At 38.1% G+C, this 24603-nt stretch overlaps 1 protein-coding gene across 1 annotated transcript; it reads left to right on the top strand.

The window, feature by feature from the left end:
• Positions 1 to 804: 804 nt before the first annotated feature.
• LOC125497006 (uncharacterized) lies at positions 805 to 21469 on the top strand. Its single transcript, XM_048643215.1, has 3 exons — positions 805 to 1555; positions 20246 to 20784; positions 20868 to 21469. The coding sequence occupies exons 1-2, from the start codon at positions 997 to 999 to the stop codon at positions 20668 to 20670; spliced, it is 984 nt and encodes a 327-aa protein (XP_048499172.1). The 5' UTR covers positions 805 to 996; the 3' UTR covers positions 20671 to 20784; positions 20868 to 21469.
• Positions 21470 to 24603: the final 3134 nt, after the last annotated feature.

The raw sequence follows: 24603 nt of genomic DNA, 5'->3' as shown, positions 1-24603 counted from the left end.
GTGGATGCTTCCTTTTACTCCAACTCTTTTCATGCAGGTATGTGAGCCATTTGTAGGAACGAATCAGGACTGTGGATTGGACGAACCTGTGGAAACTCGATTTCAAACGACCCAACAATGGCTGAAATATTGGCAATTAAAACAGTAATGATTTGTGCAAAGAGCAGAGATTGGAAAAACTCCATTATACTATCTGATTTCATGATTGTTGTGGACAACATCTGTGCGTGGCAAGTCAAAGAAAAGATAGATACACTAGTATCACGCTTTCATGCAGGGAGTCATTGCAGGAGAATTGGGTGAAGGTGGTTAAAAAAACTAACAGATAGCATGTAAAGGAAGTTGACGTACTAGCAAGAACCAGTAGGAAAAGGAGCATGGAAGTCGATATTTTCTACTTCTTCGACAAACCGCCATGGCTTGAACTTAATATTAACCTTTTAGATAGCCATTGTGACAAATGACTAGATCTAATGGTTGTTGAACTTCTTTATGTTTGATTAATATATTGCTCCATTTACCAAAAAAAAAAAAGATTAATTTCACGGAAAAACCAATATTTAAAAAACAAATATATTAGTACCAATTAAAAAACATTATTATAATATTTATATAGATACAATTACATAATTACCTATCGAGGGGGTGGATTACCTTTTCCAATAGACGGTTAAAAAATAATAGATATCTTCCCTTTTAAATAAATAGATATCTAATAGTGACCCGCAAGTCGGAATATTTAAGATTTACAGTGCGATCTAACTAATGCATGTCATTCTTAATTAGTTTAAGGTTTCGAGTCAAATGAAGTGGTTGGCCAATTAGCAAATGGTAATTTAGTATCCTTGGTGTGAGCTGTTCTTGTAAGGCACCTCACATATCGTTTTGATATTTAAATGCATTATGCTGTACGAGCTATACACCCACAGTTAAGAGGAAAGTCAACTAGGCAAAGAACAGAGAGCGAGAGAGGGGGAGAGATAAAATTAAGCATCTATGGGAATCCAGGAAGGTAGGGAAGCCTTAATATTCGGTTACGCCATTGAAGGAAATACCAGAATCCTCGATCGTGCCAATATTACTCAATATGGAGAGAGCAGCTATCTGAGCCGTACACCTAGTCTGGGAAACAACATTATTCACTTAGCAGCTCGGAGTGGCAAGACAACATTCGTGGATGCCGCGATTCGTCTGTTTCCCGATCTTCTGTGGCAGAAAAATAATAATGATAACACGGTTGTTCATGAGGCTGCTGCGGAGATGGGAACTAAGGATTGCGTCAGGTTCCTCATTTCCTACCTCAAGAGCAGCATGTCTAGCAGTACTACCAGTTCTGCTTCTGATCATAACAGAAGTAATGCTACTGCTATTGCTGTGCCATTTCTACTAGAAAGAAATTGTGACGGAGAAACGCCATTTCATGTCGCACTTAGATGCCGAAACATGGCCGCTGCTGAGGAATTGTTTGCAGATGTTAACACCCGTCAACAGATCTTGCACATCAAGAACAATTGTGGAGAGACTCCTCTACATCTCTATGCCCGGTATTGCGCTGGTAATTTTTCGAAAGGCCAACTTAGTTTTCTCGAGTATTTCAATTTTAAGGGTTGCTCTTTACTATATATTTTTACAAATTGATGACTTTTAGACTCTAGTCTTCTAGAAATCATTTTATACTAAACTACTGCGTTGTCTTACCTAAAAGGCTAAAACTTGTTCCCCTCACAGGTAGTACTTTTTTTAAGAAAAACAAGATGATTATAGTATTAATAAATTACCCATGTACAGCATAATGCTTATACAATGCTACAGTCCAGCCTAACAAGTTTAACAAAGCCCAAAATACATAACCATCAGAATAGATAAAACCAAGCGAGCCTTTAGCTGCGCCATTGGGATCAGCAGCTCCTGCATGTACTCTTGCGCAACACATTGTGGAGGAGCACCCTCACAGGTAGTACGGTAGTAAAGAAAGCTTATATTTTCATAAACTCTTGTTTAAGTTAGAGCCTTAGAGGTGGTAAAAGTAACATGACCCACTAACCCAACTCGAACCCTACAAGAAATTTTGGAGTTTGGGTTAAGATTTTCAACCTGTTTAATAAGCAAATTGACACGACAACAAGCCATTTATTAAACGGGTTAGGGTTGAATATTTTAACCCGAATCCTACAAGACAACTCCTTTAACTACTATTTATACTGTCAATATTATTAGTTGCATTTGAAATAATTTGAATATTTTTTTTTTATAAATATATAAGATTTATGATTTGGTTGTTCGACTTGGTTTATTTAGATTAGATATTAGTATATAAGATGTGGGTTAAGAAATACTCCCTCCGTCTTATATTAGTTTATCCCCTTTTTTTGCATAGAATTTTAGGAGAAATAATGTTGTGGGTCATAGAAAGAAAGAGAAACTATTATTTTTATATTAAAGTTGAATGTATGTGATGAAAAGTTTGTGGTCCCATTTCAAAAATAGCAAAAAAAAGAGGTAAACTAATAAGGGACACCTTTAAATGAAATACGGGTAAACTAATAGAGGACGGAGGGAGTATATGACAGACATTTGTTTCATTTATGTATATATGTACATTTGATAAGCGGGTCGGGTAACCCATTTAATAAATGGGTCAAATTAAGGTTGAGTATTGTTGACTAGTTTAAAAAACGAACCGGGTTAGGTTTGAGAGAGTTCAACCTCCACTAGTAAAGAAATCACGATTTGGGTCGGGCCCCAAACCATCATTTGCGTTGGATCTGTTTCGATGCTACAGGCTTCGACGCAAATCTCCCTTAGATGATCTGTTTCGGATGTGGACACGATGCAATTATCTTGCTATGTGCGACGCTAATTTCTCTATTTATTAAAAAAAATAAAAAGAAAAAGAACCAAAAAAAAATGAAATCGAGGATGAAAACACTAACACAAAAGAGTTTTGCGATAGTTTGCACCTATTTTTCACTTGATTCGCACAAGCTTCAATATTCGCAGACGCAAAAAGTTTTGACAATAAAATAATTCGCACAAGTCTGCACCTATTTTTCACTTGATTCGCACATGCTTCAATATTCAAATTAAAATTGCAAATGCAAAATGTTCTGACAATCAAATAATTGCAGATTTCCTTTTTTCTCACTGTAGGCATAAAAATTTTATTATATGCCACGTCACACATTTAATTGATCTATTAAAGTCTTAAAGTCAAATGTTGACTTTTATTAATGGGTGATCATCAAATTTAATTAATTTGGGCTTATCAGTAAATTAGGCCTATTTTAATTAATAATCTATTATTGGGTCAATATCCCATTAAATGAACAATGGGCTAATGAAGAGGTTATGTCCATGAGGCCCAGGAGGCAGGATAAGTGGAAACCCTAATGTTCTCCTAAATAAATAGAGCTCTCCTCTTCACTTGCTGGAGGAGAAGAAATTAGATAGCAGAGCCATCAAGGAGAAAGGCAGAAAGCATAACCTAAACCTGTCAAGTAATCTCTCTCCTAGTCAAGCTACATCAAATTCTCTCCCGGAAGAAGGAAACAAGATCAACCTTGGATGAGATCAAGCCCGAAGGCCCTCATTCAAGAAGATCATATTTGTTCGTGCGCAACAACAAATCAACATTTAACGTGCCGTTCTATCCTAGAAGTTTTCTACCTTGGACGAGATCAAGCCTCGACAACGCTCATTCAAGAAAGTCAAGTCAATAGTTCTTGAACTCGCTTAATTAGTTCATGAATTAATTAAATTCAAGTGGAGATTGAATCAGAGGAGAAAATATTAGAGATTGTAACCCAAAATACAAAAATTCAATAAAATATTATTTTGTCCACATCTTTTGACTCTCTATTTTGTAGATCTAAAATTTGTGTTTACAAATTTGGCACGCTCGGTGGGACAATCTCTACCTCTCATCTTTTTCTCCATTCAAGCAATGAAGCAAATTCATTCGACCGTGGTGGCCAAGAGAAGATCTATTCATGATAGCAACAAATCCTTTCCTCCAAGCGTGGATCCTTCGACAGAGTCAATTATTGGAGCGACAGACGTTGTTAATGTAAGTGTCATGACCATTGAAGCAAATACCATGGAGGAAGAATTAGCAAACATGAAGATGCTCATTCACAAACTCGCCAAGGAGAATGAGGAAAAAGAAGCACAAATCAAATTCCAAAGCAAACAACTTGCTGCTCTGACAAAGAAACTTGAGAAACGTCCAACTGGTGAAAGCGAAGGCGATAGTGGTGGATCCAAATTTAGCATGAAGTCAAAGACTAGTGAAAAGGATGGAGCTATCCATGGCGATTCATTCAATTTCCAACAAATTCAAGATATGATAGCCACAACTGTCAAACGCCAACTTGGTGGAGATTTTGACGGGAACGACCACTACACCAAGCCTTATACAAAGAGAATCGATGCCCTAGAAATGCCTATGGGCTACCAACCTCCCAAATTCATGCATTTCGATGGCATTGGCAATCCCAAGCAACATATAGCACACTTTGTTGAAACTTGTAATAATGCAGGTACTGAAGGAGACCTACTTGTGAAGCAATTCGTTCGATCTTTGAAAGGAGTGGCATTCGATTGGTACACCGACTTAGCCGCTAGATCAATTGACAACTGGGAAGAAATGGAAGAAGCATTTATGAATCGTTTCTTCAGCACTCGTCGTATTGTCAGCATGACTGAGTTGACACAAACCACCCAGCTGGAGGATGAGCCTGTTATAGAATATATCAATCGATGGCGAACATTGTGTCTTCAGTGCAAAGATCACCTGTCTGAAGCATCCGCTGTAGATTGTGCACCCAAGGCATGCATTGGGACCTGGCTTACATATTGCAAGGAATTAAGCCAAACACATTCCAAGAACTGGCAACTCGGGCTCACGAAATGGAGATGACCATCGCCAACCATGAAGAGAATTATGATTAGACATCTACGTCGATGGTATTTCATGGCTACAACCTTGTAAAAAAAAAAATCACAAAAGGACAGATTTACAAAAAAAAAACTCCTAAGTAAGAGTATAAACTACATATTCAAAAAAAAAAAAACTCCTAAGTAAGAGTATAAACTGCATACCTGTCAAAAAATTGTAAATCGAACTACGTTTGGCTTGATCCAAAAAGGTGTAAAAAACCATTTTATTTGGTACGTAGGCATTTTGGATAATTAAATATTCAAGAGCAGCCAGAAAAAAATAAGTATGATTTTAAAATTGTACTCCATCAAGTCTAAATATGTTTTAACAAAATATGAAATAGAAGCTTGGGGGCATAGCTGTTGTCCACTTGGCTTCACTAATCACTTTGTCAGATGATGAAGCATGATAAAAACTTTGCGATTGTCATTCACTCGGAGTTCTGGAGAAAGCTATCAAGCACCAGAGTTTCAACAAAAATATTAAGCATGGAGATTGGAGAAAGCTCTCAAGCACCAATACTTCGTCAAATCTCCTCGAAGTTCTGGAGAAAGCTTCCAAGCACCAGAGATCCGACAAAAATTTAAGCAACAAGATTGATGGAGAAAGCTTCCAAGCACCATCACCTATTAAAGTTCGTTGGAGAAAGCTTCCAAACACCAACACTTGGCCACAAATACTTCAAGAATGAATTGGAGAAGAGCTCAAAAGCACCAAAATATCTTGAGTCTTGAATGATGGAGAAACTTTCAAAGCACCATCACCTTCAAAGCAGCATGTCTTAGGGCATTAGAAAAAATTCTATTGGAGACTTGCAAAAAAAAAAAAAAGGGACATGAAAATTGGAGAAAGCTTCAAGCACCAACATCGTGTCAAGGCAATCGTGTCAGAGCTTCTAACACGACTTCATAACAATGATGTGAAAAAGGACGATTTTCTTCATCAAAGTGTTCGAGGCGTCCCTCATATATAAATCGTGTTAAGAGAGGGAGCCTGGTTCTTCCTACGAGATTCGATCATTGTGTAGCTTGAGCTCCTAACTCCATGGCGTGGCTTAAACTCCGGACTTTATGGCATGATTCCTCGATGGCTCAGTGGTGTTGAAATGATTGAGCTCCTTCAAGAAAGATTTAATCTGTTTTACAAATGATGGATCCATTCTACTCTATCATAATCTGAAAAGAAAAATGACAAGGTTACTAACATGAGTACAGAGTACATTACTATATGATCTATATCCATCATGACATCATCATGTTATAGCAAAAAAAAAAAAAGAGAAAGGAGTTGAAAAGTGGCGCAACACTTCAGCATCATATTTCACACCATGTGAATTTTACCAAAGAATATAGGAGAGAAAGGGAAAAATAAAACCAGGCCAAAAGCCAAATTTCCATGAAGAACACTCTTGACGTGGGTAATTTTCATCCCTAACCTTAAAAAAAAAAAAAAAAAAAAAGACTCATCAAGCAGCAAAGAGAAAAAAAAAAAATCACACCTTGTTGGGACACCAATACCATGGGAGACGTAAAATCAAAGCTTGGTGATTACCGCCTTCTCAAGCATATATGGGGTTGACAGCATATCATGGTGTAGGTAAACACGGCTTCGTCGCGGTGGTCTCGTCAAGTAACACATATGGGGTCGTCATGACTCATGAAGGCTTCGAGAATTGCTCGGAGATGGCCTCAAGATTGGCTCCGCCCTTCTTTCCTCTATGGTATCAAAACGCCAAATGATTGCGTGTGTTACGATCGGCTCGACTCTTGCTCCAATGGTGGCATGAAATCCTATGACGTCAGTTGCTCGGCTACAACATCAAGTATTAAGCTCCTCCATGGTGTTGAAATAACCTCGAAGGCGCAGCTAAGTTCCTCCACAGCGTCAAAAGTGTGATTCAATTCCGTGGCTAGCAGACGACGTCACGATAAAGGAGGGCGATGTGATACTGATTCCATCTGCTCACACCTAATAAGACAAACATTAAGTTTTCGCTTTTTGCTTAAAGTTTAACAAAAAAAAAATCAAACTTTGCCACCATACAATTGCTGTACACAAATTCAGAAAAGAGGAAATTAAAAAAAAAATGAAATAAAGGAAGGTGTGCAGCAAAGTATCAACTCCAACTCTCCAAGGTTTTCAAATGATACTACTATATGAGTAGTAAGCAAAAGAAACAAGGATACGCATTAAAAAAAAAGTCTTTCTTCTTGTTAGGAAGGCAACATGATGGCAGAGCAAAGTTCCATCGTGGTGGTCTCCTTGGGCATCAAACATGACGTCGTCAAGGAGGCTTCATAAATCGCTCGATTATGGCATCATGACATGTATGGCTCCATCAACTCCGCCACGACTTTCGAAAGTCGCTCGAATATAACATCAAATGTCGTTGGAGTATAGTGTCAATCTCGTCCTTTGGGTTTGCAAGCGAGATAAATAATATTGATGCTTCATGGCTTGAATATGACATCGGTTTCGCGTCACAACAACAACAATGTGCAAGCATGGCATGCACTCCTCTTCAGCATCATGGCAACAGTGAGCACGGGCTATACGAAGTCATGACGTACGTGGCAAGGACGACCTCTCCTCTATGAATACAACTCCTCCATGAAGTTCCTTCCCTGTATGATGAGAAAAAAATTTATCACCTCAAGATGTTGTATATATAGCAGCCATATATTGAGATAGCAAGGATTTAAGAGAAGTTAGTTGAGCCTTTTGTGGGATTTTGCATATTTCACGGCTACCTAATATTATCTCCAACAACAACAATTTTGAAGAGATACAAAAGAAAAGCATTCTTACGTGAAGTTAAACAATTACTTAGCAAAGATGGATCAAAAAAGAAAAAGAAGTCCACATACAGGCGATACAACTTGGGTTTGATCCAACAAAAGTGTTCTTAGCCATTAGGCATTAGCCTTAAGCTAATTTGTCTCATATAAAAGCCAACACAAATTTGTTTTTGATGGTAAAAATATCGAGACCTCATCATGCTTAAACACATAAATCTTGTATGTGATACGGTCTCGAGGGGGCAATTTGTAGGCATAAAAATTTTATTATATGCCACGTCACACATTTAATTGATCTATTAAAGTCTTAAAGTCAAATGTTGACTTTTATTAATGGGTGATCATCAAATTTAATTAATTTGGGCTTATCAGTAAATTAGGCCTATTTTAATTAATAATCTATTATTGGGTCAATATCCCATTAAATGAACAATGGGCCAATGAAGAGGTTATGTCCATGAGGCCCAGGAGGCAGGATAAGTGGAAACCCTAATGTTCTCCTAAATAAATAGAGCTCTCCTCTTCACTTGCTGGAGGAGAAGAAATTAGATAGCAAAGCCATCAAGGAGAAAGGCAGAAAGCATAACCTAAACCTGTCAAGTAATCTCTCTCCTAGTCAAGCTACATCAAATTCTCTCCCGGAAGAAGGAAACAAGATCAACCTTGGATGAGATCAAGCCCGAAGGCCCTCATTGAAGAAGATCATATTTGTTCGTGCGCAACAACAAATCAACATTTAACGTGCCGTTCTATCCTAGAAGTTTTCTACCTTGGACGAGATCAAGCCTCGACAGCCCTCATTCAAGAAAGTCAAGTCAATAGTTCTTGAACTCGCTTAATTAGTTCATGAATTAATTAAATTCAAGTGGAGATTGAATCAGAGGAGAAAATATTAGAGATTGTAACCCAAAATACAAAAATTCAATAAAATATTATTTTGTCCACATCTTTTGACTCTCTATTTTGTAGATCTAAAATTTGTGTTTACACTCACATTTCACTAGATTTGCCAATATCAAAATTTAAGACATTAAAAAGATAACCTATTCTCCAGATTCTTCAGATTTGCGTACTAGGTTTCCATATTGGTTCATCACCACCGTCAATTCTCGATCCGTAAACACCAAAAGGATCACAAACCCACTCTCCTATTCTCCAGATTCTCAATTTCGAATTTGAATTTTCCAGATTTTGGAATTCTCGATCTTACTTCTCGTTCTTCAATTATCGATCTTCTCGTTCTTAAAATTCTAAGAAAACATTGCACCAAATTTCAAATCGCCAATAATTCAAAACACCAAAGTAACTCCAAGATTTGATCTTAACAAAAGTAGATCTTCAAAGAAAATTATATTTTCTAGAAAATTGCGAGAAACCCTAGAAATTTGGGGCAATGGACCTAGGGATTTAACGGTGAGAGAGAGGAAGAGAGAGTAGGAAGGAGATTTCATATTGTGTTGATTAATTGTGGTGAATGAAGTGAAGTAGGGTCTAAGAAAGAGAAAGGGACATCAATAGAGTAGTGACAAAAAATGAAGGAAGAAAAAGGAGAAGAAGTGTTACAGGGTTTGAAAGAAAAAGGGAAGGGGGCCTCAAACAATTTGCGTCGGATGGACTTATATTGTTCTACGCAAATCTCTATTATATAAGCCAAGGGAGGAGGTATGGTGTCCTCTTTTGAAGTGACTAAAATACCCTTAATGATCTAATTAATGGAATGAAAAAAATTACAAAAGCAAATCATTTAAAAATTCTCATTCCAACATGCCATTTAAAACAAGTTTAAAATAGTATATGCATCAAATACTTCAATCAAAAATTAAATGGACAAAATATTTATACCTTATAAAAAAAGATGGCATACATAACATGCACATGAACAGTCTGAACATTCACTAGCTTTGATACTCTTTAATCCAGTTAAACCAACTCATTATTTTTGTTCTTTCTGCTCAATATTCATTCACAAAAAATTAATGTTAACAATCACTCACAACCTTTTTATTTTTTTACATTAGCGAATCAATATATCTAAATTCATCTAACTGTTGAATTTTTCACATTTAAGTTTAATTATAAATAAAGTATGAATGGAGTATCTAATAGAATAACAAATTTTGAAATTAACGCACGCACCGCGTGCATATAAAGGCTAGTTGTTCCCATATAAGAGGGCCTAAAACCCATTTGCATCAAACAGTAAAGACGTTCGACCCAAATCGCGTGATACAAGGATTTGTATCGCACCATAGGCACGTTTGATGCAAATCCTCTGATCTAAAACACCCATCTTCTTTACTCACGTGCTTCTGATGTCTAGGACCAAGCAACACAAATCCTCTTACCCTTCATTTGCTTTTCGTATTTTGCATTGAACTTTGATTATAATCCAATGCAAATCGTTTGCTCCTGACCATTTGCATCATTTCTTTGTGCATGCGACCTAAATATGCAGACGCAAATAGTTGATTCTGTAATAGTGCCCTCTACAATGGACCTGATACGAATTTAACACGATATGGCTCGTTTATTAGCTTTAGGTTAAGTTTATGAAAGTAACAAGCATTTGGTTAGGAATCACCTATATTTTTTCATTTAATTTCAAAGGTTGCGCTTGATTTCCTTACATTGTATCCTTTATGTGATGACAAGTGAAAATGGCATAGCAGTTTATCTATGAAACAATAAGAACTCTATTTCGAACCTAGGTTTTCTCATATTCATTTCATTGTCCCAAAATATTCTCCGTCTTCATTATAGATATTTTACAGCCTTTATATAAGGCGGCACAGGTACAAATCCCTAGGCCACAAAAAGGTGTCCACTCATAATGTAACACCTAGACAAAAGCATAAAGTAGCTAATCAAACAAAAATAACACTAACTCAGCAGCAGTGTATCAACATAGACAACATAGATGGGCCTACACTAGTGGAAGAAAGCCCATCCTATTCGATCAAAATCGGGCTTACCGATCCAGATCGGGTGGGCTCCCATCAGTTCACAATGATTAACTGACCTGGTCCTGAATTGGATCAGTTAATCATTTACTGACACGATTTTCGGTGAAAATCGGAGGAGTTAAGCAGGTTAACTGCGTCATTTTTCACCTAAAATCAAAGCAGTTGACCACCTAAAAACCAAAAAACGATTTTTGTTTTTGCATTTTTTCATCCTTAATTGATACAAAAATAATTGGATATAAAAAGTACTAGTACTCATTTTATTATGCATAATTAAGCATAAATAATTGGGTTTTTTGTCAGAAAGGACCTAATAAAATACAAGTTTTGTGGGGAAGGACCTAATAAAATTTTTTTTGTCAAAAAGGACCTAATAAAATACTTCCGATTGTGAACAGGAACCACTTTATGAATTTCCGACCAAATTTACCATTTACCGGCGTTGACCCTTTTGTTTACCCCTAGTTGACTCTTTAATGTTCAATTCTTATTTTAACTGACCCAAACATATTGAATTCTCACACTTTTCTCCCAACAGCGCAATCTCCATTGAAGTGAAGTATCAACTTATTCGATCTTATCCTGCAACCTTCATCAAATCCAAGCTATGTTTTGCTCTTCAGATTTTACTCTCTCAATGTTTAAGGGTTTTTGAAATTTAGGGCTACTATTATACGTTTTTCCCAAAAACGCAAATTAGGGTTCTTAATTTTACTGTTTATCTCTTCTCCTCCTAATTTTACGGTAATAGAAACAGAACATTAAAGACTTAACTAAGGGTAAAAAAAAGGGTCAACGCCGGTAAATGGTAAATTTGGCCGGAAATTCATAAAGTGGTTCCTGTTCACAATCGAAAGTATTTTATTAGGTCCTTTTTGACAAAAAAAATTTTATTAGGTCCTTCCCCACAAAACATGTATTTTATTAGGTCCTTTCTGACAAAAAACCCTAAATAATTACAGATACATAACAAATATATTTCAAGTTCTTAATCAATAGAATTGCTAAAGATAGAGATATTAGCTTGGCATTAAGGCTAAGAATGCTAGTGAGCTTGAACTTGCGAAATCGGAACAATCACATAGATAAAAACTCTAGAGAGAGAAACTCTCTTCTCTCTAGAACCAATAGAACAATAACGTTGATAGCATTTTCATAGAATTCTTCGCGCCATGACTAGTAAATCTAATGAAAAAATTCAGAGTAGTAATCAAAGCAATGGGAAGGTTAAAGCAAGAGGTCCATCATTAGATTCTCAAGCTTTACGAACAAAATCGATGGATGAAATCATGGGAATTGAGACTCTTGATTTGGGATTAGTGATTGGTGAAATCTTAACTCCAAAGGCTTCTATTCAGCATTTGCAGAATCAATTGGAGATTCGACATACGTTCAATGAATGTCTTCAATCCATTCATGATACGTCTGGGAAATCAATACAACCTGAAACTGGAGGAGGAGAAAGATGATCACGTAATCTACCTATTCTGCAGCCATGTATTGCAGTAGATGATGTTAATCATTTTGAATTGTTTGAAAATATTGGAGAACCATTGTTGCCTGGAATATGTACTGTAAATGATGATGTGCATATGATTAGACCTGAACCTGTTCACATTAAGATGGGGGATGTAGAAGAAGAGATCAATTACTAGAGTTCATCTTTGATATATTATGTTGTGGGGGCTAATCCGCCAATACAGGTGATGGAAGGATTTGTACGCAGGATCTGGAGGCAGTATGGTGTGGATAAGGTTGCATTATTTAAGAGGGGAGTGTTCTTAATAAGTCTTAAGGCTATGGATTCTATAGATAAAATTCTGGAGGGACACTATTTCTTTGATAACAAACCAGTGATAGTGAAAGCATGGAAGGAGGATATGGATATGGAGAAGGAAGATATGAAAACACTTTCAGTATAGGTGCAGTTGAAGTTGCACTTAAAATACTGGGGTGAGAAATCACTACATAAGATTGTGGCCCAATTAGGAGACGCAATCAAGAGGGATGAGGCAACTAGGAACAAAGACAAGATCCAGTATGCTAAAGTCTTAGTGGAAGTTAAAATTGATGATCAACAATTTCCTGATGTTGTTCAATTATGGAATTAGCATGGAGAGTTGACAGAGGTGCCTGTTACATTTGAATGGAAACCTATCCAGTGTCACTATTGCAAGGGGATAGGTCATAGCATCGAGCAATGTAGAATCATGCAGCGGAAAAAAGTCTAGATTCCTAAAGTTACTAAGCCTTTAGAGGTAGAGAAGGTGGGAGAAATGCAATAAGAAGTGTGTGTTGTAGCAGAGCAGCAGGGTAAGTCAGTGGTTGTAGCAAATAGAGAAGGAACACTAGAGGTGGATCAAGAAGGTTTCCAGAAAGCTTTGAGACCTATAAGGGTCAGGACATCATTAAATGCACAAACAAGCACAAGGAATATGTTCCAAGTGTTAAATGATGATGCATTGCAGATAGAGACAATGAATGAAGTATTGCAGGAAGCTGAAAAAGGAGTAGGGGAACCTCCTCCTTCACCTGGTGGATAAGATCTTATGCTGGAATGTAAGAGGCATTAACAATAGCAAGAAGCAAAAAGATGTACTCCCTCCGTCCCAGAATACTCTTGACACTTTTCAGAGCACGTAGTTTTAGATGATAAGTTGTTATTTTGTTATCAATTGTTATTTTATTGAAAAAGTAGATGTGATAGGTGTTAGTAGGTAGTAAAAGTAGTATTATTTTATTTGGTGGAGAGAGAGTGTGGGCCAATGGTTAGAGTTGGTAGGTAATATGAGTGGTATTATTTTATTTGGAGGAGAGAGAATGTGGGCCAATGGTTAAAAAGTAGAAAGATTAAAATAATAGTGGGTCATATCCAAAAATAGAAGTGTAAAGAGTATTCTGGGACAGATGAAAAAGGAAAGTGTAAAGAGTATTCTATGACAGAGGGAGTATATAATTATATACAACAGTTAACTGCAGGTATTGTTTGTCTCTTAGAAACCAAGCGTAAGCCAATAAACCTTGGAAATCTTTATCAAAGAGTATTTCAAAGTTGGTGTTTAACCACTAACTCTTGTTACCAATCTGGAGATAGAATAATTCTAGCTTGGAAGCATGGTAGTTTTCATATTAATGTTCTGTATGGAACTAGCCAGATGATAGATTGCTTTATTACACCAGTACATGGAAGTTATGGTTTTCACCGTACTTTCATTTATGGTTTCAATGACAGGGAGAAGAGCGAAGTATTATGGGATCATTCGAAGAAGGTCTCTGTTAGTACACCTTGGATAATATGTGGTGATTTTAACTGTGTGATGAACACATATGAGAGAATAGGGTCACATGTTAAGGAAAGTGTAATGAGGGCTTTGAAGAATTGTGTGATGCAGTGTGGTTTACAAGATATAAAGAGTTCTGGGAACTTTTATACTTGCATAATAAGCCGCAAGAGGGATGCTAGGGTGTTTTCAAAGTTGGACCGAATGCTAGCAAACCTTACATGGCAAGAATTGTATCCTTCAGCTAAGGCTACTTTTCATAATGAGGGTGAGTTTGATCACTCACCAAAGGTGTTATTAGTTATACCCTGATGTTAGAGATGGCAAAATTTCAAATATTTCACAATGTGGAAGCAGTCATCATAATTTGAAGAGAGAGCCAGGGCGGCATGGGAGTTGGAAGTTCAGGGTACCAAAATGTTCAAAGTGGTGCAGAGATTAAAAGTTGTGAACTAGTCTTGGAAGGAATTAAATAGAGAGGGCTTTAATGATATCCAGGCTGCAGAAATGAAGGCTCAAAGGGAGATGATAGAAGCTCAAAGGATAATGCATAAGAATCCTGGTAATCTACAACTTGCATAAGAAGATACTAGTGGAAAAAGACGGAAGGGCTGCGGTTAAAACAGCCCTAAGGCTACGTTTTTGGCTAGCAGCCCTTCACTAAATGTGAAGGGCTGCGTTTTTAAACCGCAACCCTTCCCTACGAAGGGCTGCATTTGAGGCCCAAAACCGCAGCCCTTCCATATTGGAAGGGTTGCGGTTTTGGGCCTCAAACACAACCCTTCTTTGTACAAAGGGTTGCGGTTTTGACCATAACCGCAACCCTTTTGACCAAATTTTTTTTTTTATTTGCCTGCTAAAAATTATGAGCTTTAGAGTTTCATGATACAATAATATCTGCTAATCTTGCACAAACAAAGATTACAGCTGGAAGAAAAATGAAAACTAATCTGAATGCAAGTCATATATACATGGGACGATTGACGAGCGGAAAAAGTGCTGGAATGAAAAAAAAAACGAACGGAAATAGAAAAAAAGGGAACGAAAATATAAAAAAAATGAACAAAAATGAACAAAAATGAAAAAAAAATGAACGAAAATGAACAAAAAATGAAAAAAAAACGGACGAAAATAGAAAAGAGGAAAATTATAGATCTGAAGTTGCTGTCAACGAACGAACGACGGAGTTCGACCAACGAACAAAAGAAAATCATGCTTGTTGTTGCTATCGTTGCTTAAGCGGAGTTCGACCAACAGAGAAGGAACGGAGGACGAGGAACGGCGGACGAGGAACGGCGGAACAAGGCGGTGCAGGTCAACGAACAACGAACGGAGAAGGAACGAATATTCCGACGTCGGAGGGTGAAACTTTGAGAACGACGAACGACGAACGGAGATTTTTGTTTGTTTAAGAGAGAGATAAAAGACGAATTGAAAAGAACTAAAATCTCCACCGAAGAGCCGTGAAGATTGAAAAGACGAATTGAAGATTGTGCCATGAAAATCCGTGAACATTGAGCCGTGAAGATCTGTGAGGTATTTTTAGGTTAGAATTTGAAGAGAAGAGGAGAGAGGGAGAGAAAAAATGGGCCAGCAAAGGAGCAAAGGAGGGTGAGAGAGAAGGGAGAAAGAAGGACGCGAGAGAGGAGAGAGAATGAGGGAGAGGAGAATGAGCCCGCTTAATATGGTAGGCCCGCGCTTGATTTTTTTCAAAATTGCTTTGAAAAAAAGCCCATAAAGGGCTGCGTTTTTTTAAAAACGCAGCCCTTTATTACTTAAAGGGATGCGTTTTTTTTTAAAACCGCAGACCTTCATAAAAGAAGGGTTGCGTTTTAAAGAAAACGCAGCCCCTCCAGCGTAGCCGTTCCTTTTTTTCCCCCTAGTGAGAGCTTATAGCTGTCAGAGAATATCAAGCAAAACACAAAGTTTACATTGCTTTTTTTGTCCTAGAAAGCAAAGACTGCATGGATTAAGGAGGGTGATGAGAACACCTCCTTATTTCATCAAAGCATCAAAGAAAGGAAGTTGAGGAATCAGGTGTATGGTATATTTGATGCTAGGGGTAACTGGCAAGACACACATCAAGGTGTAACTAATGCTTCTCTAAGCTACTATGAATCGCTCCTGAGTAAAGATCATAGTAGTAGGATTGTTGTTGATAGCCAGTTAGTGTAGGAAGGGCCTGTAATTATACAAGCACACACCGAGATATTAAATTAACCTTTTACCGTAGATGAAGTCAAGGATGCACTCAAATCAATACCAGGGTGCAAGGCTCCAGGAGCAGATGCATTTGGTGCATACGTTTACAGAGATGCTTGGACAATTGTAGGTGATGAAGTAGTGCAAGCTGTTTTAGATACATTACAAGAAGGTAGCATCTTAAAACAGTTGAATCATACAATTATCAAATTAGTTCCTAAAACTAAATGCTCACATAATGTGACTAAGTTCAGGCTTATAGCTTGTTGTAATACAATTTATAAATGTATTACAAAGGTTATATGTGGGAGATTGAGGCAAATTTTACCTTAGCTTATATGGAGAACCAAAGTGGTTTTGTATGTGGGAGATACATAGTGCACAATATTATGGTTCTACAAGACCTCGTCAAGCATTATGGAAGGAAACAAGCAAAGTCAAGTTGTATCTTGAAAATAGATCTTCAGAAAGCCTATGATACAGTTAGTTGGGACTTTTTGATGGAGATGCTCACTGCCTTGGGCTTCCCTACAACATCCACCAAGCTGATAATGTCCTATGTAACAACACCAACATTTCCAATAATGCTTAGTGGCACCATGAGAGGGTTCTTTAAATCATCCAGGGGCTTGAGACAAGGTGACCCAATGTCACCTTTACTCTTGTGCTATGCAGGGAGTATTTGTCAAGAATTTTGACAAAAATGAGTGAATTGGAGCAATTTAAATTTCATCCTACATGCAAGGATATGAGGTTAACCCATCTTTGCTTTGCAGATGACCTTATACTCTATTGCAAGGGTGAATTTGAATCAATCTACTTAATGTTAAGAGCTTTCAAGCTCTTTTCAAAAGCATCTGGTTTACAGGCTAACACACAAAAATCTGCTATGTATTCTTGTGGTATGGATCCTAATGAAAAGCAAAGAGCAGCAGAGATATCAGGTTTTGCACAAGAGAGCCTCCCATTCAAGTACCTAAGGGTATCTATAAGTGCAAGAAAAATTTCAGCTGCACAATGTGAAGTTCTTATAGATAAGATGACAGTGAGAATCAGAGTATGGAGCTCCAGGAACCCGTCTTACACAGCTAGAGTACAACTTATCAATTCAGTGCTTCTCAGCTTGCACATGTATTGGGCTCATGTATTCTTATTACCAAAGAAAATATTGCAACAAATATGTAGCATATGTGGATGTTTTTGTGGAGTGGACAGTATTATTGTCAAAAGCCAGGTGTTGTGACTTAGGACTCATTATGCAAACCAAAATCAGCAGGTGGATTGGCTTTCAGGAATGTTATGCTATGGAATATAGTATTCAGAGGCAAATATGTTTGGGCAGTTGCTACCAAACAAGATAGTGTATGGTTGAAGTGGATCCATTCAGTGTATTTGAAAGATAGTAATTGGTGGGCATACACACCTACATTAAGTGCTAGTTGGTACTGGAGGAAGGTCTGAAACATTAAATAAAGGCTTAAACTAATATATATTGAGCAGGAGCTGATACAAAGGACATCATATTCTGTCAAGGCAGTGTATGCGAAACTTTGTGCTGAATTCACTAATGTCACATGGGATGGTGCAGTTTGGAATAGACTTGGTGTTCCTAAACATAGGTTCATAATATGGCTAGCTGTGCAAGGGAGATTACAAACTACAACAAGATTGGCTAGATGTGGTATAGGCCCCTTTAACCAATGTTAGATATGTGCTTATGCACCTGAAGCTCATGAGCACCTCTTTTTTAACTGTCCTTGCAGTGAAGCTTGTCTGGAGCATATTATGGATTGGGTGAACTTACAATGTCCAGCAGAGGATTTGCAACACATCATAAGAAGAGTCCAGCTAAGCAGAAGAAATAAATTTCAAAGAAATGTTATTCTAGCCAGCCTTAGTGCCTTAACATATGTTATCTAGAGTTGTAGGAATTTAGCCTACTGGGATAATCAATATGTATCAAGGATAGAAATGAGTGTAAAACAGGTTAAAGACCTCATTAGAGCACGTGTAATGGATGTATTACCGAAGAAACTTTCTAGGACTAATTATAACTGGTTTGTAAAGTTGTGAATTGTTCCTAGTGACCTTGTTAGTCTGTTGCCCCTTCTAGGCTAGGGAGTCAAACCTAGTTGGTTTTCCTTCCTTTTAGGGGTGTAGGTTGTAATTGTTGCTTCACTAATCTACTTACTTACTTAGCAAAAAAAGAACTTGCGAAATCGTGGCTAAATATGCAAGAATAAGAGTAGAAGTAATCTTTGCATTTAAGTTAGCTTTGCATTCATCTATAACTTCTGCATTTTCTCTGCATCATTTTGAGATCATGTGAAAGGCATCTGCATGAAAAGGAGATTCATCTGCAACAAATATCAGCGTCCGACGTTTCAGATTTTCAATCCTTCGCTAAAGTCGGTCCTCCTGTTTCTTTGACCAATACGACTGGGAAAAGGACATATGATTAAAAATAAGCACAAGAGAGAAGAGTAATTCGTAGAAATAATTAAAGGTGGGAGCTTGGCAAGCAACCTTGCCGCATAACTTACCCATTCATCGTCTCTGAAAAATGTAAGCTGTTAATGCTTTGCCTCTCATCTAGTAAATAAAGAGACAAGCAGTTGGTTAACGAATAGGGGCTAAAGAGAGAATACACAAAATTAAAAAGATGCAATGGAAAAGAATGAATGCTAACCCATTTGCATGCTTGAACTGATTCTGGAACTTCTACACTGCCACGAACATCCTGCATAGAATGTTGTTAGGAAACAGGGTGTTGTAGTTTGGTTAATACAGAACGAAATCAATAAAATAATTAAGGTGAGAAAATAATAAAGATGAACAAACAAAGAAAACAAGGATTTACGTGGTTCAGTCAAATTTGACCTACGTCCATAGGTGGGGGGATTAGAGCTTCTTCACTATAATGGATAAAAAACCACAGAGAATAATACAAGAAATCCTAAATTCTAGAGGCTAAAAATGTTTCATAAGTTGTGTCAATAATAATGAACACAAGGAAACCCTTTTATAACATAAGGAACCCCGTACAAAACCCTAAAAGATAACTTAAAAATCGAAAAATCAAAAACACCCGTGGCCGCCAGACCGCCTGATCGGGCGATGTCTGCCCAATCGTAATTCGTGATGGGCGCCTGATCGAGCGGGCATGCAGAAACCACATATGACGAATTTTCAAGGCACAAATCTCCACCTTGACTTAAATACCGATCAAACACAAGATAAATCCACCTTAAACCAAATCGAAAAACCATATAACCTCCACCTTAAACCAAATTCCATAAGCCTACTTAGTTTAGGCAATCCAGAAAATAGACATCTTTTATAATTTTGTATCGATGCGTCTTCGAACACAAAATCCGTATAGAAAACCATCACGTGGCCTAGATCGAGAATATAAAGTCACCAACGCCAAGCATTCTTCCTCAAATTCACCAAAATCTCTTCAAATACTTCTTCATGTCAACAACAAACTCAAAGGCAACTCAAGAAAACTGAATGACAACAATAATTTCCAAATTGCAATTGTACTTAATAAACACAAAAGTACCAAATTTGAGATAAGAAATAGTATAACTAGGAAACAGGGTGTTGTACTTTGATTAATGTTGAACAAAATCAATAAAATAATAAAGGAGAGAAAACAATATATATGAACAAACAAAGAACGCAAGGATTTACATGGTTCAGTCAAATTTGACCTACGTCCACAGGTGGGAGATTAGAGCTTCTTCACTATAATAATGAATAAAAAACTAGAGAGAATAATACAAGGAGTCCTAAATTCTAGAGGCTAAAAGTGTTTCTTAAGTTGTGTCAATAATAATGAACACTAGGAATAAGCCCTTTTAAAACATAAGGAACCCCGTACAGAACCCTAAAAGAATATGTGTTAATAATATCTCATTTTAGACAAATTTTTATATTAGGTACTTCCCGACAAAATTTGTATTTTATTAAGTACTTTCTGACTAATAAACCCTACTATATATTACTATTCGTTACAATGAAATTGGATAATGGAACTTTATATCTATATGTTCGCAGGTGGGACATTTCCTAAAGACTTAGAACACGATGACAACCATAATGTAGTTGACAAGCCGAAGTTTATCAAAGCATTGATCACTGCAAATTCTGCTGCAATCTTTGAACAAGATTCGGATGGTTTTATTCCTGTAATGAGAGCAGCGCAGTATGGTCGTGTCCATGCTGTCCTTTGGATGCTTAGTTACAAACAGTCAACGGAATGTCGTGATTTAAAGGGAAGGAATGTTTTGCACCATTTGCGGCTAAGGATAGCTGATCTTAATGCAAGAGACAAAGATTATACGTTTTGGATTTGCAAGAAAATCCTAGCACTATGTGAAGTTTATACTCTCATATTCTTACAAGACAAAGATGGGAATACGCCATTACATTTGGCCATTATGGATCGAGATTTTGATATTGCGGAATTGATCCTGAAATAATATGTCGAGGCTTATTTAAAAGCAAGGAAAGAGTTGATTGTAAGCATCAAGAATAAAGAGGGAAAGACAGTGTTAGACTTGATTACATCCGTACCAGACATTCCTATAACCCTTGTATGGGGAAACTATTTCTTTTCTTTTATTGATCTATTCATTTACTGCTACTATCTCCAATTGATAAATTGTATGCTTTGCAGAGGAGACTGATGGAACAAATTAGTATGGGATATATGATGCATGAGGAACTGTACGAAGCAGCTAAAATGGGAGATGTGGGTGTTTTCGGACAACAACGATCTGAAGTCGGTAACGTTTCTCAAGAAACTGGATCTACAACAAAAAATACTCTAGATGATGAGTATTTTCTTTCTCAAGCTGTTGATGGACGCAACATCCTTCACATAGCTCTTGAACATGAGCGTGAAGTCTTCATTACAACGGCTATTAAAAGCTTCCCAAATCTTATGTACCACAAAGATTCTAATGGTGACACGCCATTGCACAGTGCTGCTAGGCTTCGTTCTAATCATTCAGCATATGAGTTATTAAGAGAATCTTTCCATTATTGGTATAACAATAACAGGCAGAGTTACGATGTATCTTTACGTGTACCACCGTGGAAGGTGACAAACTCGAGAAGCAATACGCCACTTCATGAAGCTGCACGTACCAGTAACTATAGCTCCTTGTATACTTTCATTGCCAATTGCATAACCCCCGAAATTATGTCGGAAGCCATGTCAGATGTGAACGAGGATGATGAAACTATTCTTCACTTGATTGCGAGATACGGCCAAAAACTTGATGGTGAGCTTCTGTCCCTCTACTAAACTGACCAGTTCTAATATCCTTACACAAATCATCTACAGGATTATCTTGATAGCTTATATTATTGGAATTAGTTGGGAAGTAAACTATCTTAAACTCACAAGTTTTATCATATCTTTGATTCTATAGCTATTGTTGAAAGTGCTCCAAAATTAGTATTCATGAGACCAAAAATCTAGGAAATAATGGTTAGTGGGTAGTTCTATTCCACAATGATCTAAGATCAGCATGATTCAATTTGGCTCTTGAATAGCTACCCACTCATTTTAGATGGTTTACAATGATCTTGCAAATGGGGCAATGCTTCCCACCTTTTAGATAGCACTTACCTTAATTTTAGGAATTTTTAGTTAGCTTAAGCTTATTTTATAGTAGGTTGCTATTTGTATTTTATCATAATTATATGGGTATAACCCAAGTACCTTAGCGAATGACGAGTCCGCAAGCGTAATCAAGGACGCGAGCATGGCAATGTCATCCACAGCTCCATCAAAGTCAGGTCACTATTGTGGTCCGATAACGTTGGTGGTCGCCTAACAAGACAAAAGCATGGGAATCTCCCCACCTTTCAAGTGTGTCATAGCCCTACATGTGTCGAATGATTATACGCCGTATCAGAGGAATAGTACTTCTATAAATACCCCAAATAGTACTATTCTGCAGGTACAATCTCTCTCATACTGAAAATAGCTTATCTTTCTCTAGTTTCTCTCTCTAATCCTAGTTGGACCAATACTGACTTGAACGTCGGAGAGGGTTTCCTCGCAACCACCCCGAGGTTAGCTCACGTTTGCATACTGTGCAGCTATTCGTTAAGGACTTACTCTCTAGATCTTTGGCAGACTTTATTAAGGCCGTTAACCGCTTCACGACCGAAACAACTTGGCCCTAGAAGGAGGGGACCTCCTATTCTTTCAAGTAAAAGCCATGGGTGATGCAAACAACAACGTTCGTCACGGTCCACCGATGTCGATCAGACATCCTCTCAGCCTGCCATTACTGGGGCAATAGGGAACGAAGTTCAACTATCGAACACCAAGGAATCAGGAGCAAACCCCAAACAGTAATGTACCATTCAACTTTGCTCAACTGAGTTAATTTTCTCCTAAGCAACTTCAAACTGTTGCATCCTTCATTCAGATGTTAACAGGTAATCCTCAACAAAATAACCCACCTACCCAGCAGGCTGGCAGAGCCCAAAAGCGACCACTGGTCACGGCCGGTAGGAACGTTGACAACACTCCGCTCCGGAAGATGCGCTCCCTGAATTAAGAGGGACGGGAGCTAGAGAAGCGAATTGATCAGTCAGACTATGAAGAAGCATACTAGAAACTGAAGAGATTTATCATTTTGAGGAGGAGGCTCAAGGTTACTCCCGTCGTGAGTACAAGACCAATGGTGCTTGTAACTATTTGACAAGGGGTCACCTTTGCATCAAGCCAAAAACTCTCCCCCTTCACCGCAGAGATACTAAACCATCCGATGTCTAGAATCAAGATGCCATCCTCTAAGTATGATGGCACATCTGATCCTGACGATCACATGACGGCCTACGAAGGTCACATGTTCTTATACACGTAGGTGGACGCCATCTGGTGTAAGGTCTTTCCATCCACACTGACCAGGATAGCCCAGACATGGTTCAAAAATCTCAAGCCAGGTAGCATCTCTAGTTTCTCCCAGCTATCATTTACTTTCAGTACACACTTTGTGAGTAATAGGCGCCGCGAACGCACTACCGGAGAATTGTTATATGTGAAGCAAGGCGAAAATGAAAGCTTGCGAGACTATATTGGTCGTTTCAATGTTGAAGCGCTCTTAATACCGAGATTACAGCAGGATGTGGCCATGTTAGCCTTAATGACGGAACTTAAGGAAGTATCACCATTTCGAAACTACCTAGGCTGGAAGTCATACACGTCCCTTGGACCTGTCCTTGGCAAGGCCAATGACTATATAAGAGGGGAAGAATTTGATAGGGTCGTGAGGAACCATGAGCCAGAAAAGAAAAAGGAAGCCAAGTAGAGAAAAGACAAAGGTCGAGAGAATGACCGTGGCCGAGAGGATAGGCGGTTGGAATCAAATGTTGTGAAAAGAGGGAATGACCGCGAAAGAGAAGACCGTGAGCGTTATGATCGGGTCAGAGCTGCCCGGGAAGGAGGTGGTCCTGATAAGGGTGAACGCAAGGAAAGATTCGACGCATATACCCAACTCACCACCTCTAGAAGCCAGATTTATTTGACGAATAAAGACAGTGATAAATGGCAGTGTCCGAAGCAGATGTTCCACAAAAATCGAGACAAAACCAAGTAGTGCGATTTTCACGGAGATCATGGACATTTGACCGAGGACTGTCGGCATCTGAAGGATAATTTGGAAGATTTACTAAGAAGAGGATATTTTTGCCAGTATAAGGCTCGGACGCGAAGTGGAGATATAGTTAAGCCAGCTAACCAGAACGTTCAATCAAGGATCAACGACATCCATCTGATTAGCGGTGGTCCCATTCATAGGGGAAGTGTGAACGGAGCAAAGGCAAGTTTGCAAGAATTCAGGCATCAGATTAATTTCAATGAAAGTATGCAGTGGAGGCAGCCACCAATAATGCCGGCAATGTCCTTCACCGTAGAGGACGCGGAGCACGTGGTGTATCCCCATGATGACCCTTTGGTGGTCACATTAAAAGTATCAAACTGATTGATTCATAGGATCCTGGTTGACAGAGGAAGTTCCGCTAACATAGTGTACTTGTCAACCTTTGAGAAATTGATGATAGGACGGGAGCATCTGAAGCCTGTCGGATACCCAGTGATATTGTTCACACGGGCATCTGTGACTCCTAAGGGCCTGGTAAGCCTCCCGATCCGAATTGGGGACAATGCTGAGGCCCGGGATGTGATGATGGAGTTCCTAGTGGTTGATGTACCGGGAGCCTATAACACAATCATTGGGCGTCCTTTCATTCACGACGTTCAGGGAATCGTCTCTACATATCACCTAACTATGTTGTACGTCTCTAATTTGGGAACGACAACAAAGTTGAAGGGGAATAAGGAAGCAGCAAAATCATGCTACCTAACAGCACTTAAACAACCGGTAAAGAGA

This window comes from Beta vulgaris, chromosome 4 (genome assembly GCF_026745355.1).
Source record: "Beta vulgaris subsp. vulgaris cultivar EL10 chromosome 4, EL10.2, whole genome shotgun sequence".
In the NCBI taxonomy this organism is placed as follows: domain Eukaryota; kingdom Viridiplantae; phylum Streptophyta; class Magnoliopsida; order Caryophyllales; family Amaranthaceae; genus Beta; species Beta vulgaris.
The sequence above is the reverse complement of the archived record's forward strand: the minus strand, read 5'-3'. Positions and strand labels throughout refer to the sequence as shown.

Bases quoted from the DNA above. Each gene is read 5' to 3' on its own strand.
- LOC125497006 (XM_048643215.1), top strand. From the start codon at position 997: ATGGGAATCCAGGAAGGTAGGGAAGCCTTAATATTCGGTTACGCCATT. The intron at 1,556-20,245 runs GTAATTTTTCGA...ATATGTTCGCAG, and splicing joins CTATGCCCGGTATTGCGCTG to GTGGGACATTTCCTAAAGAC.